At 49.9% G+C, this 18229-nt stretch overlaps 2 protein-coding genes across 9 annotated transcripts in view; one reads left to right on the top strand and one right to left on the bottom strand.

Moving 5' to 3' along the window:
• The window catches only part of MERTK (MER proto-oncogene, tyrosine kinase), a 30453-nt gene extending 24227 nt beyond the window's left edge, over nt 1–6226 (bottom strand). For 2 of the 7 annotated variants that reach the window (XM_068940454.1, XM_068940456.1), the window contains exons 1-4: nt 6092–6210; nt 1047–1431; nt 454–554; nt 12–185 (exon numbers count right to left, since the gene is read on the bottom strand). In XM_068940454.1, the coding sequence (XP_068796555.1) occupies nt 12–185; nt 454–554; nt 1047–1431; nt 6092–6161 (730 nt within the window). In that variant the 5' untranslated portion in view covers nt 6162–6210. Of the gene's footprint in view, nt 1–11; nt 186–453; nt 555–1046; nt 1432–6091 lie in introns of all 7 variants that reach the window. The other 5 variants (XM_068940455.1, XM_068940457.1, XM_068940453.1 and 2 more) reach the window with 4 other exon arrangements.
• A 6899-nt stretch (nt 6227–13125) lies between these two features.
• The window catches only part of ANAPC1 (anaphase promoting complex subunit 1), a 45990-nt gene continuing 40886 nt past the window's right edge, over nt 13126–18229 (top strand). Inside the window, exons 1-6 of one of the 2 annotated variants that reach the window (XM_068940448.1) lie at nt 13126–13613; nt 13713–13949; nt 15320–15481; nt 15665–15716; nt 15889–15998; nt 16752–16834. In XM_068940448.1, the coding sequence (XP_068796549.1) occupies nt 13737–13949; nt 15320–15481; nt 15665–15716; nt 15889–15998; nt 16752–16834 (620 nt within the window). In that variant the 5' untranslated portion in view covers nt 13126–13613; nt 13713–13736. The remainder of the gene's footprint in view (nt 13614–13712; nt 13950–15319; nt 15482–15664; nt 15717–15888; nt 15999–16751; nt 16835–18229) is intronic. The other variant, XM_068940449.1, reaches the window with a different exon arrangement.

The raw sequence follows: 18229 nt of genomic DNA, 5'->3' as shown, positions 1-18229 counted from the left end.
GCCAGGCTTACCTGGTACAGTCAGGACTGATGGGGAGATGTGGGGCTTCGCATTGACTTGGATGTTGTTCCGAAACCAGTAGATCTCCACAGGCTCTGGCGGGCCCACGGCTTGACACGTGAGATTGAAAGGGCTGTTCTTGGTGACATTCAGCTTCTCCGGCTGCTGAATGAAGTGCGGGAGCCCTGTTCGGACACAAGCAGAGAAGCAAGAGATTCAGAGATCACAGCTTCACGCATGTGGGCAATGCCTGTAACAAAAACCCCCAAACTGTCCTGCCTGGGGCTGTCCCCAGCTCTGGCAATAACCCCCTTCCCATCCAATACTCTCCATTTCTGGTGGATAGCTAGCAGCTGTCAGCTCCAAGGTCACAGCCTCTGGTTCGGCCTCTCAGACAGGTCTCAGGAGATCTCATACTTCCAACACTTTTAGCCTTGCTCTCTTCCAGCTCACCTTCTAGCTGCACGAAGATTGGATCTGATGCAATCTCCACGTCGGAGATATTGAGTTTGCAGATGTAGGAGCCGTTATCTGAGCGCTGGGCAGCCTGGATGCTACAAGAGAGAATGGAGACCACATAAGGGCTCTTACAGGGAAACTTGTCCTGCAAACAGCTTCCACAGAAGGCACAGCAATACTGTCAGGCTGGAGGTGGGGTTTGAATTAGTGCCAGCTACCCCACAACACACATCTAACAAAAGCTGGGTTTCCAAAATTAGGCTTCGAGGACTAGGGAAGGCCAGAATGAAGATTACGTTTGCTCCTGGCTGCTCTGCTGGATGTGCAGACCTCAGCCAACAAGGTACAGCAGTTCGCTTTCCTTCACTGTTCTTTCAGGATAGCGCCTAAGAAGAGTCAAGCTCTGGGTATTCAGGGACAGCAAACTTCAGTCCCCCCACCAGCCAGTTTTCCGCAAGCACCAATCGCAGTCCCAACCTCCTGCTCTTGCCACCTGTCTGGCCTCCAGCCTCTCCCCAGGAGCCAGCACTCAGGGGTCCACAGGAGCCCCTCCTCCCCATCTGCACAAGAAGAACTGCACCGCTTACCTGAAGGTGGAGGTCATCGCTACCTCCTCCTCATCGGAGATCTCGAAGTGGCTGGTAGCGATGCGGTCCAGCATGTGCAGTTCCCTCCCATCCTTCCACAAGGAAATGCCAGGGGTGTCTGGCCTGACCAGCGAATGAGGGACTTTAATGGAGCAATTGAACGTGATGTCTTTGTGCTCATTAATCACAATGTGTCCTACTGTGGGGTTAAATTTAATCTGTCCTAGAGAGCTGGTGGAAGGCTCTTCTCCGGTCTGCTTTGTGCTCTGGTGAGGCCAATGGCTAACGGGAGCAATGCCTCTCTTGGCACGGTGGGACTCTGCTGACAGTGCTCCTGCTAATAGCGATAGATAGGGCCTCAGGCCTTGATTTCTGTCAGCATCATCTGCAAAAAAAGACCCCAGTTTTGTTAGCACCAGCCACTAACTCTCCTAAAAGCCCCCCCCCCAAAAACCCTGCAAAGCCCAACTGCTTCAATTAATAATTAAAGGTTGTTCATTTACAGACGCACCGAAAATTTGGAACCTCTAAGAGACATCTTCTAAGAGCCCCAAGGAGGTTACTTGGAGCTAGGGGCTGTCCCAAGACTGGATGTACAGGAAACACCTCCAAAAACCCCTTAAAACAAACCAGAGGGCCTAAGCTAAAGAACGTGCTCAGTTGCTTACGTTTCTCTTTGGCAGGGGAGAAGTAGGAGCTGGAAGCATCTATTTCTGCTGAATCGCTCCCTCGGGACTGGAAAATAAAAGGATCCTTGAGCAGGAGGAATTTGGGACACAGTGCTTCAGTAAAGCCTTTTTGGGGGCCTCTCTCAGGCACTTTCAGCTGACTACCCTGCCCTTGCTAATCGTGCAGATAGCATGAAAAACTGTAGCGGCGCTTCTGCTCATACCCAGCATCTCCCCAACTGCCCACGCTCCAACTTGCCCGTGCCGCCCTCTGACTGAGTCTTCCACAGCCAGCTGGCAAAACAGAGGCACATGTTTTGGAAGGAAAAGGAAGCTGCGGCCGTGGCAACAACACAGGAGCGGGATTTGAGTTTGGCCGTCTCTAGCCAGCTCTGACCCACACCTGCTTTCGCCGGACCCACCACCCTTCACATGGGCATCCTGGGCTTCAGCTGTCCAGACGTCAGATGGCCAAAATGAGATGAGTTGCACCCTCTGCGGTCAAAGGGCTGGATGAGAAAAGGCATCCAACTGACCTGTGCAGCATTTCAGGGGCATTTTCAGGGGCACCGGGTGATGTAAGCTGATCCTGCAGCATTTGGTTCAATGAACATGACAACAATGAAGAAGGAAAAGGCCTCCGGCAGAGAAAGAGCCCCAGGAGGGGATCTGCGTGCCTGTTTTTAGGCAATTTGCACCCAGGAGAAGGTGAGTTCAGCAGCCGGCAGCAGCAGCGTTTGGAGCAGGGGGGACGCGCCAGCTTGTGAAAACCAGGTAAGCGCACAGAGCAGAGAAAGCGTTTTGGGGTATCTTGGCACGACTGCTCCGCGCAGCTGGGAGCTGCTGTGTAACGGAGAGACACTCTGGGAATCGGTCGCAAGAGCGTTTCTGCAAACTGCCTTCGCTGAGTTGCTTTCAGAGCGAAAATAACTGCAGATGTAAGGCGAAAGGCCTCCCAACGGTGTGTAGGAGCTGGGTGCTATTTAGCCTTTGTTTCCCCAGGGCCGCATTCCGCTCTGCAGACTATATTTTTCCAGACATTTTTCCCAAGAGAAGATTATTTACCAGATCTTTCGAAGGGCTTCATTCCCCCATCTACAAATTCCTTAACAGACAGAGTCCTTCAACTGCGTTTTCCTCCTCCCTCCCAGCACTGCCCACACCAGCCCCCAGCTAGATGAATTGCTCCATAAAAAAAGCAGTTCCTCCAAAACAAAACTTTTCAGAGAGGAGATCTAGAGAACAGTCCACAAATAGCTGCTTTCACTAGATCGTTCCCAAGCTTCTTGAGGTTTTCCCAGGTATACAAAAAACCCTCTGGGATCAGGAAACCTACCTTGCTGCTTTCGACAAACAAGGGCTTGGTGCCAGACCGGAATTGTGTCTAAATTCGTTTGCCGCTTCTTCGGAAAAAAACGACTTACGTTTTAAAAAGGAGTAACGCAGGTATAAAACCCAATCTTTTTACTCCAGCCAGAGTTCAGCTGAGTTTGCTCTGAGGCAAGCGCGAGTCCCAAAACATCAAACAACTCCAAAATGTTAAAGCTACGTCATTACTATTGTGAGGAATGGAGCATGAGTCTAGTGTGCTTTACGGAGCGCCAAGAAACACAACCTAATTTTGAGGCGGCATATACTCCTCTGCTAAATTGCTCGCTATTTTTAACTCTAGAGAAATGAGACTTCTAGACAGAAACTTGAGAAGAGTTTTAAAGTTTGCCTAGTCTGGTCTTAGGGAGGAAAGAGAAAACGCTCTCGCTGCTTAACATACAAAACAATGGGTTTCCCTTTTGGGGGGGGGGGGGGGGGAGACTGAGCTTTTTAAAAGTGCTTCCTAATCTTTACTATCCTAACACAAACAAAGGCCATGTGACCGCTGCTAAACTTGCAGCCTGTTGCAATTTACTTAGGTGCCGCTGAGCCCGCTGGCCAGGCGACCAGCTTTAAAACGGCCAACCGGCTCCAAAAAGATTTGTCCAAAGCAAACAAGCCAGCGAGCGGGCCCCAAAGCTCCCCTCCCTTCCCTCCCTCCCGCCAGCGGAGGTTATCCAAACTGGAGGCATTCACTTCCTGACACCAGTCCGACCCAGCAGGCTTTTCTAATCACCCAATTCACGAAAAGCACGCGCTTGGTTGAAACAGCAAATTTCATGCTCCGTTTCAAGGCGTTTCAGCTCTCCTCCGAGCTTTGTGCGGCCCTCAGCAATTCCCTGAGGCTCTGGGGATTCCTGCACGGGGAGGACACGGACCGAACACGCGCGCGCCCGCGCTTGCGGTCTCTGCCCGCGTAGCCCGTGGGGCCCCGAAAAGGTTCGTCTGATTTCTCTTCCCCAGCAGCTCCCCCCATAATCTCCGTTGCTTCGAGTTTAAAGAAAAACTTCAAAGAGCAAAGGGGATCTTGGCCACAGTTGCTGTTTTGATTATCTAGGAAAAAGATGCTTGCTGGCTCAGGGATGAAATACTTGCTTCTTTGTACTCTGACTTAGGCAACAACAGCAATTTCTCAAATCTAGAGCTGTCTTTTTAAGTACCCCTTCCATACCTTGCCATTTGGGATACAGCTAATCCTTATGGCGTCTTAGAGGGGATTCGCCCTGTATTGCAGGACACCTCTTACTGTGTCCAGAGCAATTTGCTCAGGATCGCACTAAAAGCTCGTACTAGAGCAAAGGAGCTGAAACCAAGCCCTGAAAGTCCTGCATGGGTGCCTGAGACGCTGGAGTAGCCCTCTTTCCTTACTCCAGCTTGGACTGAGAGAAAAACGGGCATGGGTAAAAAAAAAAAAAACTACTTGCAAGCAAAATGCTGGTCTCTTGAAACATCTGGAACCAACATCTGGAACCGCAGCAAAACCAAAGTGTGGCAATGCCACATCCTAACGTGCAGCTCAAGCCCTAGGGGCAGAATGACCAACCGCTGTGACGAAGCAGATATTAGAGAAATAAAGATGCTCAGTGTACACCCAGCAGGTCCTGCACTCCTCTTCTGTTCCCAGCCTAGAGAACAAAGTCTTACCAAGCAAGTCTGCCTATTATTAGAGGCGAGATACTTTACTGCAGATTGAAACAATAAATGGGAAATTACATACCCCACGCCTGAAACAGTTAAGCCATTCTACTACCGTCCCAGTAAGGAACGTATTAGAAAACATACAGATCTGCCAAAAAAATCACTACATCTGTAGCCCTGGCTTTCCCATTACTGGAAATAATTCACCTGATGACGACAGCCTTCTGCTCACACACTTGTTGCAGCGCATCTTCACATTCAGGAACGTGATAGAAGGAGGTGTAAAGAGCATTTGCACCTCAGCCCGTGGCATTTCCTATCTTCCTCGGGGGGGTGTCAGAAGAAGCGAATTTTCCCAGGGGCTACGCTGCACTTCCAAAGTGACTCGCTGGGTTCAAACACTGCTTTTTTATGAAACATTCCCTGATCGCTGTTTAAATCTGAAAACAGCTTTGAGCTCGCACTATTGCAGATTCCTGCTGTTACAGTCAAGACTTTTACCTTACTCTGCCCCAAACACACATTTGCACTACTGCCACCTGTACCGAGAATCACATCCTCACACTGACACCAAGATATCCGGCAACCCCTGAATACGGACTTATTATAAACCCGTAAGAGCTCACAACCTGCAGCTGTGCACCAGGCAGCCCTGAGCATGGCACGCTGCCTTTAAGTGCAAAACCTGCTTGCTTCTTTGCATGTCTTTTCCTCGGTGATAATGCGAAACTGAAAACGGGGACTGACAGCACCAGGACTTCCTCCGCAAGACTGCGCGCACCTGACCCGGGCTCCTTGCGAAAGGCTCCCTATGGATCCAGCTACCTCTCTTTCGGGTCGACAGAGCGGGCTGCTGCCAGAAACTCGCAGGGCCACCGCGGCCGAGCCTCCCTACCAGCATTTAATCGTTGCCCACGTCGCTGAAGCCCGCGGGCCCAGCGAGCCGGGCTGGGCTGGGCGGTGGGCGCCGGGGTGCCCACGCGCAAACCTGCTGGCACCGAAGCGCTGCTGCCCAGGCGCTGAGCTGCACCCGCAGGGTAAAACGCTCCCCGTGCACAAGGCTGTGAGCAAATGCCCCTCTCCCTCCTGGGCCCTCTCTGAAGCCGCAGGGGCTCCGGCAGGGCCCGAGCCTTTTCCCCCCGCTGGAGTGGGGGGTCTCTGTCCCTTTGCTCCTTGCTCGGGCTGAGCAAACCCTGCTCCCTCCCCACCTTGCCCTGCTTGGCCCCGGCATCACCCAGAGCCGGGGGGCAGCTGCCTGGCTGCTGGGGGGGGGGGGGGGTGGGCTGCCGCAGACCCCCGGCACCCCGCCTGCCCCGTGCCACCACCCCGCGCCTCCGCCGTCCCCCGCCGACGCCCGCCCGCACTCACCGGCCGCGCAGCGCGGCGGCCCGAGCGCCGCCAGCAGCGCCGCCAGCAGCACCCAGCGCCCGGCGCCCATCGCCGGCCCCGGCTCCGGCCCCGCTGCGCTGCGCTGCTCCGCTCCTGGGCGCCCCGGCGCAGCGCGGCTCCGCCCCCGGCCGGCCCAGCCCGGCCCGGCCCGCCCCGGGGGCACGGACGCGGGTGGCACGGTGCGCTGGGACATGTCAGCTGAGCCCTGGGACGTGGGCGTGGGGCTCCGCGGCGTGGGTGCGCACACAGCTCGCTAGGACGAGGGCGTTCGGGCACCGGCACGTTGGCACCCCCTGCGCTGGGACGTGGGCTGCTGAGCGCTGGGGCACTGAGACGTGGGTACATCCTCCACCTGGATATGCTGATTTGGGCACTGGGACACGGGCACCCCTTGCACTAGGACATGGGTACACCCTGCGATGCCACATGGGCACCCAGGCATTGGCACACAAGCCCCAGTGCTGGGGACAGCCATGTAGAAGGGAGTACAGCTCACCAGTCATCCCAGTTTCCTGGGGTGGGAGGACAGGCAGTCACATTTTCCGCGCCTTATTTGTTGAAGTGCTTTTGCGGGGGATGTTTCCTCTCCACAAGCCCAGCTGGAGCCCCAGGACCCTGGCCTGGTAGATCAGGAGAGGTAGCTAGGCCATCTTCCACCAAGCTTACATGCTGGGCTTGATCCCTGTAAAACGCTGGGAGCCATCACTGCTGCTTAGGACAAGAATTTGTCTTTCAGTTGTCCAGGGATGAACAAATTCTCTATAGGTGGGGACTAGTTTGATCTCCAGGAGGGTATTTACAGCTGTGCCGGCACGTTGGGAAGACTGTCTCTTTTCTTTCTCACCTCCTCCCGCTGCAGAGCACCTCACCTAGCTGGATACCCTGACAGACCGGGGCATCGCTGCCTGGTGGAGCAGATGCAGGAGCCTGTGCTGCAGGCTGGGAAGAGCATGGTGTGATGAAAGTAGGGCAGTGGCTTTCATCAGTTCTTCATTCTCCTGGATGAGAATAGCAGGACAAGAGTGGACAGAGATAAAAAATGCCCATAATTAGAAAAGGAGGAAGAGAAAGAAGCCAAATAAAACCAGTGCATGATATAGGCCCCTCAGCGTAAGGGATGAGACAGACAAGTGTCTCCTGACGGCATTGAAAGGAAATGAGGGACTTTTTGGGTATTTGAAAAGAGCCTGTCATTCCTTTTGGGGAAGACAAAATCTTGAGGACCATGCAAGTCTTTGAGACTCAAGCCCTTGGTCCCAAAATCATGGGACTTGCAACTGGGCCAGGGATCCCCACTGCTCTTCCCTCAGTTGGCCTGGGGCATTCAAGCTCCCACATCACTATGGAAAGAGGTTTTGCCCCTCACTGGGTTAGAGAGGCCAGGTGGTAGAGGGTGACAAGAGGACACACAGGTCCAAGAAACTCATCTCTGTTTTGGCCTGGGTTATTTGCTTGCGTGTGTTTGTTTGTTCAAATGCTGGACACGCTTGAAGAGGTTGAGAACAAGTTATATCAAGAGCATCAGCGTTTCATCCACCATAAACAGAAAGGGATTGGGATCTGGGAAACGGGCAGCCAGTCTTGACTGACTCAGGCTTGACTACACTGTATATTTTTCTGCTGAAATCTCTCTGTTTCCTGTACATAAAATTCTCTGAAACTATTATATAAGTATAATTTTCTTCCAGAAGATCCATATAGTTTTCTCGTAGCCTTGCAGAAGAATGAAGTTACTGAAAGAGATGTATGTTTTGTTCACTTCCAACTAAAAAAGCATCAGCGAACCATGGAAATAGGTAGTGAAAAGACAGCTCTGTGTTGATGCTGCTTATTTCTATTTGTGTGTAATTTGTAATGAGGGCTGGGAAGGGTAGTACACTTCTCAGGCTACTAGAAACAAAAGAACTCTGTGAAATCTAGTCCTGAAATCTGTTCCACTGGGAAGAAAAAAAATATTTTAAGTTCAGTGAAAAGAGAACAAATCATTTCCAGACTTCTTTGATTTGCAAAGCTGCTTATTCGTTGCATATTCTCAGGCCCTGGTGACAGAGATTGAATTTCCCCTTCACTGCCTCTTTCACTGCAGACCAGCCTCGAACATCTTGAAGTGATCAGCAGCTAAGAAAGGGCACGTGTCACTGGAGGCCCACATTAAAGGGGAGAAGAAAAATGTATTAGAGCTGCTGCAAGAAGACTAAACATCTTCCACGGTGCTGAAGAGCTAGTGCCTTCCTTGCAAGTTCAGCAGTGTCACCACGTCTCCAGATTTTGAGCGAATTCCCCATGCATTCAGTGTCATTCAAGAGTAAGGAGGAGACTGGGGAACATGAATTTGTCCCTCCATCTTTCCAGGCTGGCTCTTGGAAATCACAATATGAGCCTGTCATTTGTGGTTAACTCTGTATTTTGTGGGTGCTCTTTCATCCGGCTATGTTTCCCACTGCTGCTGGCTTTGTGTTATTTGAGAACAAAGCAGTGGATGGGCTTTTGTGTGCTATGGGGGGGGGGGGGGAAATCTCCTCACATAGGGACCACATCATGTAATTGACCCCACTAACATATATTTGAATTAGGGAGAAGAAGCAGGACCATTTTTATGAAAGAAAAGAGGAGGGAGAAAAAAAATAAACAAGGAAAACACAGGCACGTGTTTACGGGCACGTAAAGAGGATTTTAACAGCTCTTTAAAATCCTTTAATATGGGTCACTTATTTACAGAAGGTTAGTTTCTGTCAGTGCTGGTGTAAATTGGTGTCTGGAGCTGGTGTGTGCAGCTCAGTAGGGTTTGTTTCAGTTCGTTTGGGCACGGCTCGACATGAAAAAGATACTAGTGCGTGGAGGGGGAGGAGGAAACGGGGACCATAAGAAAAAGTCTCATGCCGAGATCACGATATGAAAGGTAAGGAACCAGCCAGCACGAGCTGCCCTGGGAGCGAGTCTGACCACTTTGCCTGCTTTTGGGGTTGGTGACACACAACCTCCATTTTCTCCCAGCATATTGCCAAAGGATGGCAATATTAGTCTTCCACCTCTACCACAGTGAACGTGGAAAGATCTCTCCTTCCAAAAGAACGCTTGGCTGTCAAATTCCTGACATTTCTGTCTAACTTCATGCATAGATAAATTCATGAATTTATTCATTTCCCACTGAGAGTTTCGTGCTGACAATAGTTTCATTTCCTTCCTTGTCATTTTAAGGGCATACAAAATATAGGCTCAGCATCAGTAACCCCGTCTGGGCTGCCTTGATACTTTCCATCACTTAAAGTCTTGCCAGATTCCAACAATTAGTGCTGAAACGTACCAGCACATGTACTTTATACGTTTCTTCAGAATGATTTTGGTTTTCTCAGGTTGTTTCCAAGCTCTGGACAATGAATTGTGTCAGACTTGGTGGCCTTTTCTCAGAGAAGATGAAGTATTTCCATGCTCTAGAGCCCAAACTCAACATTTGCCGGGAAGCTGCACTCAGATGAGGAGTGTTTTTGGTCCCAAAGCACCTGTGTGGCCAGACTCACAAGATCTTCCCGAATAGCATCTCCTGTTCCCACTGTCTCCAGTGGTCTTTCCTTTTAGGGCTGGGCATCAGCCAACATTTGGCCCTGAAGAATACTTCACAGTCCTTCCTGGGAAGTGGAAGAGGAAAAAAATCAACCGATGTCAAAGGAAAAGGACTGGAATAAAGGGAGAATCTTTACTCCTCAGAGAACAGACCTTAAGAGAGGAAAATAAAAGCTGACTGACTTGTCTGTTTGCCTGCCAGGATATGATCCTGAACCAGCTAAACTAGTTGTGCTTGCAGCTTTCCAGGTGATATATAGCACAAACCACACTGGTGAGTGAGGTCTCCAAAGAAGAAGGGGAGGGTGCCCATACCTTTGCACAGACATCAGCAGTCCCTGTTTGAGTCCCTGTTTCATCCGGTGGCTCTCCAGCACAAAGATTGTGGTATCTGCATGGCGTGTTCAAGACTTCCCGCTGAAAAGGGGCCAGTGTCCTTTGAGACCTAATTTGCTATTGCGTTTGTGTACATATGCACAGAAACAAACACACATACACGCAGACTCCTGTTTGTGGGTGCAAAGGTGCAGATCTTTATCATCATAGGCCTTCTGCTGCTTTACGAGAAGTTACAATCCCCATTTGGTAACATCAACAGTTCCACAGGTATTCTCAGCTTTCTCTTAAGCAGCATCTCAGTAAGCATTAGATGAGCTTTCACAGGTGCCTGGGAATGTAGCGGTGCCAGGATGTGATCCTTCAGGTTTTTTGCAATTTCATTTCACGGCATTGACAACATTTCTTCACAAGACCATTCAGAAACTTCGGGCTTAACGTAATGTGTACAAAATCAGATTGTTTAGCAGAAATGCAACCACTTGCTATTTCTGTATTTTCATTTTCCTTTTGTTAAATTTCTTCTTTCCCTTTTTCCTGCTTCCTCTTTGTATATATTTATATGTGTGTAAAAATAATATTTGCAGGGGCTCCTGTTCTTTTAAATAGCAAACTGTTTTAGTGATATGTTTTTAGTTCAAGGTCGATGTCTCATTTGAGTTAAATGTTATATCCTTCACAGGACACAGCTCTCCAACAATTTGCACAGAGAAAACTAAATGTTTTTGGCTGCTAGGAAAATACTCCCTTTTTTTTTTCTGCTTTCTTTGGGCACACTGTGCATGCTGCACCTCTTACTAGGCACATTCTGTCCCTTGTCTCAGTTGTTTCTTCCTAAGATAAATTCTCCTGGTCTGCAGATAGTTTTGCCAAAGCCATCTCCAAAGGCTGGACGCTGGCTAAAACGTTCTTAGTTTTCAGCCCTGTGTGTTCTTTCTTGCCCACAAAGTTGCTGTTTGCATTTCACAGTTCCACTGGTGCAAACACCTCCATCTGTCTATATGTGGAAATTTGGTCCTTTGCTCTGTAGATCCAGGCTACCATTTCTTTTGGCTGTCTTCCTACCAGAAGTTGTGATACGATTTGAAAGCGCTCTGCAGGTTGGTGAACTCTTACCACTTCTGCTCAATCTGGTTTTCCCCAGCAGGCTTCTTCTCGGTTCTGAGAAAATGATTATGATTATTGTCAGGCGTTGTTCTCAAAACCACTTGTTTGACCTGTGGTCTCAAATATGCTTTCAATGCCTCCTCAGCTTCTCCTGCTTTTGATTTCTCATGTGAAACTGATATCTTGAAAAAAATTGCGTGTGTCAGAATGCACAATCCCTCCAGTTCCTGTCAGGGTATTTCTTACACATTTTGTTCTTTCTCCTTTGATTATTGTCTGTTAAACAAATGCAACTCCTATGAGTCTATAATGGAAAAAGAAATAAGTGACTGTATCTCCCTCAGTCTTCCTTTCAGCTCCTTTTGCACTTCATACATGTGCTAAGAAAAAAAAAGCATTCTCTGCTATGCTACTTTGATATGAATGGGGAAAGTATACCCATGTATGAATGGGGAAAGATTGTATAAGAGCAATGTAGTCAGCAACACCCTCTTGTTTAGGTGTGCAATTATAAATGTGAGAGTTAAAGAAAGGAGCTCACATTACAATGTATAGATGATTGCAAATGCCACAGGCTAAGCTTGCTTACTGTGGACATGTCTGCATGGTCCAGATGGCTCTCTGTACATGTTACAGTGCCAACAAGATGGGCAGACTAACAGCATGGTGGTGACCTCATAGGTGTAACTTATTTTTAATGGAATACAAATAATCTGACTTTCCTGCTAGATTTGGCAGCTGAGTACATGCCAAATCCCAGAGAACTATTTCTGCGTGCTGTGCTGTGACACAGCAACCAAGGCAGAAGAGCAAGCAGGTTTTGGAAGCCCAAATGGCCTAATTCCACACAGGTGACATTTGGTTATATACAAATGCATGTCAACACACCCTTCCTTTGGAGCATGGGAAAATCTGGCTGTTCCCGTGTGAAAAGCCATGCTAACTGCCTGACACCTAGTGCTCTGTAGACAGAGATGCAGCTGAGAAGGTTTCAGCATCCTCAGCCTTAGCCTTTACAGAAGTCACAGGCTGTCTCTGCACTCGTTCAGGAACGCCTATGGATGATGCAACACCTTTTGCATTCAAGATGAGACTAGTCACCCCATATACTGACCACAGATGTGTAAGGGGGTGGATTTGTAGCTGGTGTGAGTCAGTGGAGCTCAGACTTCCGAGGAGTTATGCTAATCCATATCACATGAGCATCTAACATTTGTGAAGGGGATTGTACAACATGCCTGTTGATGACTGCAGGGTAGCAAGGGGCTGGGAGGCCCTGCCAGTCCTCTGTATATGTCTAAGGTACGTTGCATTTTCTTTTTTAAGTGCCATGCCTCCCATCTTTGGGAAGCAGCTGCCCTGTTTACAGGGTAGGGTTTACACGTACTCCTGGTATCCATCAGTAGAGCTGATCTTGACCCAACACAATGCCAACAGTTAATCGGTTCCTGTTCAGAGTCAGGAAACCTCTCCCCCCTGTGAAACACCCATTTGCGCCTATCCTTTGTTTCCTGTGCCACAGCCAATCACGTATCCATGAGATGACCTTCCCTTTCATGTCATGGCTGCTTAGTTTCTTCAAGAAAGCATGAAAAGTCATCTAGGGTCTCAGCCAACGTGAAGCAGTTTATCTATTCTTCAGGTGTTTTCTCTTCCCTGTTGCTGGGGGAAAGACTCTTGCGCCTGAGAGAAAAGCACCTTCGCCCACCCTGGGCCTCGCGCGTGCACAACACGGTCCCTGCCTCGGAGCCACAGAGCAATCTCTGGGGCCCGGCACTGACTAGCTAAGAGCTCGGCAGCGAGTCCCATCGGCGGCCTCATACGCCAAGGGACCTCAAACGCCAAGAGGAAACCCTCAAGAAACTTTAACAACAGGATCCAGTGCTCTCCGTTTAATCCACGATGAATTCATACGGCGGGATAAACAACGAGCGCGAAGAGCATCTAGAAAGAAGCAGGCTACTTCAGTGACAGCGCCCTTCCGAGCGCCAGCGCAGGCCTGCAACACCGCAGCCAAAGGCGGCTGCGACCCTGAGCAGCCTCAGGCAGCCAAAGGCGCCGCGCCGAGAAGGAGCCCTGCTCGCCCCCGGAGAGGGGAAGGCAGAGAGAGCTGACCGGACAGCCACAGACCGCCAGGGCTTCCCCTCCCCGGGCTACTCGTCAGCTACCGTTTAACCGCTCAGCCCTACACTGCCCGCTGCCCTGCGCGGCGGCTGCGCCTGAGGCTCTGAGGCCGGTTTTCACTCAGGTTTTTAACAGACGCAGCGGCCTGCGGCCCTAGGGCATCGGCACGGTCTCCCCCGCCCGCCATTTCCCTCCCGGCCCCCTCGGCGTTGTCATGGCGCCGCGCCCCGCCGAGGGGGGTTGTGGGAGCGCTAAGATGGCCGCGCCCGTGTGAGGAGGAGGAGGAGGAGGAGGAGAAGAAGCAGCCGCCACCGCGGGAAAGAGCTGCCGGCGCTTGGCCTCGCCCCTGCCGCGCGTTTCCTGTGTCACGCAGGTCCGTGCGCCCCCGGGAGGGGAAGGGAGAGGGGGCGAGACGCGGGGTGGGAGGAAGAAGGGCGAGCCTTAACGCGGCGCCTGGTGTCTCCGTTCGCAGAAATAATGTTGATATCGGGCCCCCATGTCGGACAAGTGTGACGAGAGGGCGACGATGATTGCGGCGGGCGATTTGCAGGAGTTCGCCCCTTCGGGCCGCCAGCACTGCCAGCGCCACCCCAGCGCCCTGAGCCTGCAGCTGCGGCGCCTGCAGCCGGCCTCGGAGCTCTGGGCCTCGGACGGCGCCGCCGGCCTGGTGGGCTCCCTGCGAGAGGTCTCCATCCACGAGAGGCGCAGGGTAGCGTGGGCTGCGCGCCGGGCGGGCGGGTGGGCGCCCTGTCGGGGCAGAAGCGCAACCCGGAGAAGGAAGGAAGGGGGGTGGTCGTGGTGGTGGGGGGCTTCGGGGCGAAGCGGGCTGCATAACGTCCCTCTGCTTCCCGCAGCCTCGGCGGCGGGCTTCTCCTCCATGCGCGAGCGGAGGGGGCCTTGAGCCGCCGTTGAGGGCTCTTCAAAGCAGCACCGGCTCTTAAAAAGAAACCCACCACCGCCAACAATAAAAAAACGAGTGAAGCGTTGGGTGTCATCCACAGCGAGAGCGTACAGCCTCCACGCAGCCCGTCCCGCGCGGGCTCGGCGTGCCCGTGCCCCTCTCGGGAGCGCGGAGTTGCTGGGAGAGGGTCCCAAGAGGAGAGGCGAGAAAGACCGTGACGCCTCGTAGCGGGGGGGGGAACAGGGAGGAGGGATTCGGGTGAAGGCTTACAGAAGGACGGAGGTGATGGCGGAGGTGAAGGTAGAGCCGCCGCTCCCTGAACTGCGCGACAGAACTGATGGTGACAGAACTGGCTGAAATTAGTGAGAAATCGGTTTAAAACACATAATAGAAACTACTTCTTTACGCAAAAAAAGAAAAAAAAAAGAGAGGGCTTGCGGAACTAGCCGCCATGGAGATTTGTGGTGGCGGACAGTGCCGTCCAGCTCAGGAGTGGATTAGACAGCAGGCCCGTAAACAGACATTGAAGAGACCAAGCAGAGGGTGAGCCCGCTAATCCGGTGGTTACGGAGAGTGTTGGAATAGAGCGCAGGAAGGGGCCAGGCTCAGGCGCTTTCCCTAAGCACCGTTTCCTGTTGATGCTGTTGGAGATGATGGGTAGATGGACCATCGGCCTGACCCCATCGGGTGATGCTTGCAGTTGGTCCTGTTCTATTCAGAAACAACAGGCTGCTAGCTGGTGCGCTGAATCCATTGTATGTGCCGACAACAGCGAAGCAGGATGTTCCTGAAGGGTGTTCCCTGGATTCAGTGCTGGAGGCAGAGTGCGAGCAGCAGGCACAGCGCTTGCTGATAAAGACTTCTTTTTATTCTTCATCTGTCCCACTACATCAGATTACTTCCTTCTGGTTTTAACTGGGACCCTTTTTTTTTTTTTTTATTCAAAAAATAAGGGAGGAGGCAGGGGAAAACATCAGAAGTGCAAACCAATGCTTATTCTGCTTTTCATTAGCTTCCAAAAGTCTTTACTTTTTAAATAAGTTGAGCAAATCAAGTTGAACGATTACTTAAAAATGGTCATTGAGAAATTATCACCAGCTACAATCGCACTGCTTATTAAGTTATCTTCCTGTTACAGGAAAAGTTGCAAGATTCAATCAATAACTCTTGGTTTTCAGGAAAGTTGGCAGTTGAGAAAAGGTGTCAGCGCTGTTGGGGAAGAAGTGGACTATGATGAAGAGCTGTACGTGGCCAGCAATATGGTCATCTGGAGCAAAGGAAGTAAAAACCAAGCATCTACTGTTTATAAGGCTTTCACTGTTGACAGCCCTGTTCTACAGGTAGGAAAATGTGGAAAGGTAGCAATTGATTGAATGCATGTTAGCTAAAGGATACCTGCTGACTGTTTTCAAAAGGTGCTTCAGGGTTCTAAGGTGGGTTTGTTTTATGAAATATAGAAAGATTGAATTCAGTGGTAACATCAGGTTGTTCTTCAGAAATAATTGTATTGTATTTGGCTTTAGGCCTTATGGTGTGACTTCACTATACCCCAGGAAAAATCTGAAAAACCTGAAGGTAAGTTTTATCTTTATTTTAATGCCAAGCAGAGTTTAGTTTGTTTGGCATGTGAAGTTTAGCCATCAAGAACTACTATGTTAAGAACTCCTTGTCCTCTCCAGAAAAGCTTTATATTTTATGCATAGAAATCTAAGGAAATAGAAAAACTTCACTCTGTGTTTTCTCCCAGTTTCAGGTAGCGATGAAATAGTAGAGAAATGTATCTGCATATTGCAGAACTCGTGTATAAATGTGCATAGCATAGAGGGAAAGGATTACATTGCTGCTTTACCTTTTCAGGTATGTGCTTTATCTTTTTTTTGGTCCCAAACAAAGTCCGTTTATCTGGTTGTTCAGGGTGTTGGGGTGGGGAGGCGTACATGAAGCACTGCTGTCGGTGACTGCATGAATTCTTCATTCCAGTGGGTGAATGTGACGAAGCTGATTGAAGTGTGGCTTTGTGGTTGGGTGTTAGAATGCTTCGCTCCAGTCCTGTCTCTAGCCTGAATGAAAAGAACTGAAAATGCTGTGGAGCTATCTAAGAATGTTTTGTTGTACTGATGTCCTGTACTTTGAGGGTTCTCAGACATTGCAGTGATGGGTCACAGAGCAAGTTTTTTGATTAAACAGCAAAACCTTAGAAGCTTGCCCAGAGGAACGGACCTGTGAGAGTTGGCGCTTGTCAAGAATAGTCAATTGATTCCTTCTGCTAGCCAAGGAATGAGCGGCAACGGGCTGTGAGATGGAGATTATAGTGCCTTAAACTGCTGCAGCCATTTCTGCATGTTTGCAAGGTCACAGCCTTAGACAAGTCTGTTATCTTATCAGATCTGAATAATAACAGCATTCAGATGTAGGATGTGGGAAGGTACAGGTGTGCCATCTTCACAATTTGAGAACGAGCTCTGGTTTACATTACAGTCCTAGTAAAAAAAAAAAAAAAAAAAAAAAAAAAGCCTAAGCATCTTACTTTGCTATAAATAGTTATTAAAGCATGTAGTATAGTAAAAACTTGATATTTTTTGTCATAAATATGTCTGTAATTTTTTATAGGTGGCAAATGTCTGGCCAACAAAATATGGTTTGTTATTTGAGCGCAGTAGTTCTTCACATGAAATGCCTCCGAGTCCACCCAGGTATGTAGTGAGTAGCTTCTGACTCTCATTAACAGACCATTTGCTAATCTAATGTATGAATACAAGAGCTGAAGAGCAATGGTGAAAGGATCTGTGTGATCCTCAGGTACAGGTGAGCTTAGAAGTTGATGAAACATCATGAACGGGCAGGAAGGGGCTGTATACTAACAGTCATAAGTCCGTGTCTGATGTTATGTTGTCTTAAGAACTAGTTGGGAGTGATGGTCCTGGGAAGAGGGCACGGGAGGAAGGCAGCTTATTCCTAACCCAATTTCCCTAAGGTTTGTCCTGGGGATTGGTTCCAGGCTGTGAATTTGATGGTGGACTGGGAGATTGAGGGACTGTTGTGGAGAAGTTGTTTTCTTTCAGCTGCAAAATGCTTTGAATAGATGGAGCATCCCTCCCTGATGTCAGCTGTCCCCGCTGCCCCATCTCCTCCACGTGTTTGGTGAGGGTCGCAGACCCTGTGCTCCATGGCTGGACCTATAGCTGAGAGGCAGAATAAAGAGTTGGTTGGTATGCTGATGAGCAGCTTGAATATCTGCTTCCTCTCTCTTGGGCTTTGTGTCCATGGTAGGCACTGTGATTCCCTAGTCCTTGGAAGAGTTGGGATTAAAAATAGAGATCTTCAAAATGTTCAAGAGGGGATCACCTGGAAAAAATATTGCTCAAGCTAACTGAAGTGGCTGTTCCATTTTAATTTTGGTACCATCTTAAATGTTAGCTTGGATGGCCCATTCAGTGTGGGAGGATAGTGTGTTCTCTGTGCCGTAGCAATGGGGACAGTGAAGTGTCCTGGTCCAGTTGAGAACTGAGTTAGGCAAAGGATTGGGAGACCGGCTCCGTTGGATCTGAAGCCCTGGCCATGGCTCAGGATCTTCCAGCCTTCTATCCCATGTTTTATATCTGGTGGCTAGCAGTTGGCTACCTGTCTGTGCTGGACCTCTTTGAGGTCCAGTAAAGATTGAAGTTGCGCCAGTTCCAGGCTTTCCTGCTCGCTGGTGCTTTGCAAAAATTCTGATTGACTGTACTCAATCTAGCCTTCCATGAAAACTCCCCCCCTTTGCTCCTACTATCATCAGAGGCTGGCTTGATTGCTACCCTGTGGTCGATGAAAAACTACCTCAAGGGTGTCTGCTGGACTGGGACCCTGGGGAGTTGTGGAACCCAAGCTCTTCAGTTGAGTCAGGGTTAAAAGAGCTTTCTCCTCTTGCTACTACTGTATCCCCTTTTTCCCTGACCTCAGGAAATCATCATAACTCAGCTGGTGCTACCACTGTTCATTTGGGACGGGCAACATCTCTCATGTGGCCAGCAGGTGGGGTCATTCTCAAGTGCTCTGAGAAGACACAAACTAAGACCAACTCATCCGGTTTGATACACAGGTCTTTGACT

The sequence above is a fragment of the Struthio camelus genome, chromosome 3, assembly GCF_040807025.1.
Source record: "Struthio camelus isolate bStrCam1 chromosome 3, bStrCam1.hap1, whole genome shotgun sequence".
Taxonomy (NCBI): Eukaryota; Metazoa; Chordata; class Aves; order Struthioniformes; family Struthionidae; genus Struthio; species Struthio camelus.
Note: the sequence above shows the minus strand (reverse complement) of the source record. Positions and strands in the feature narration are given on the sequence as shown.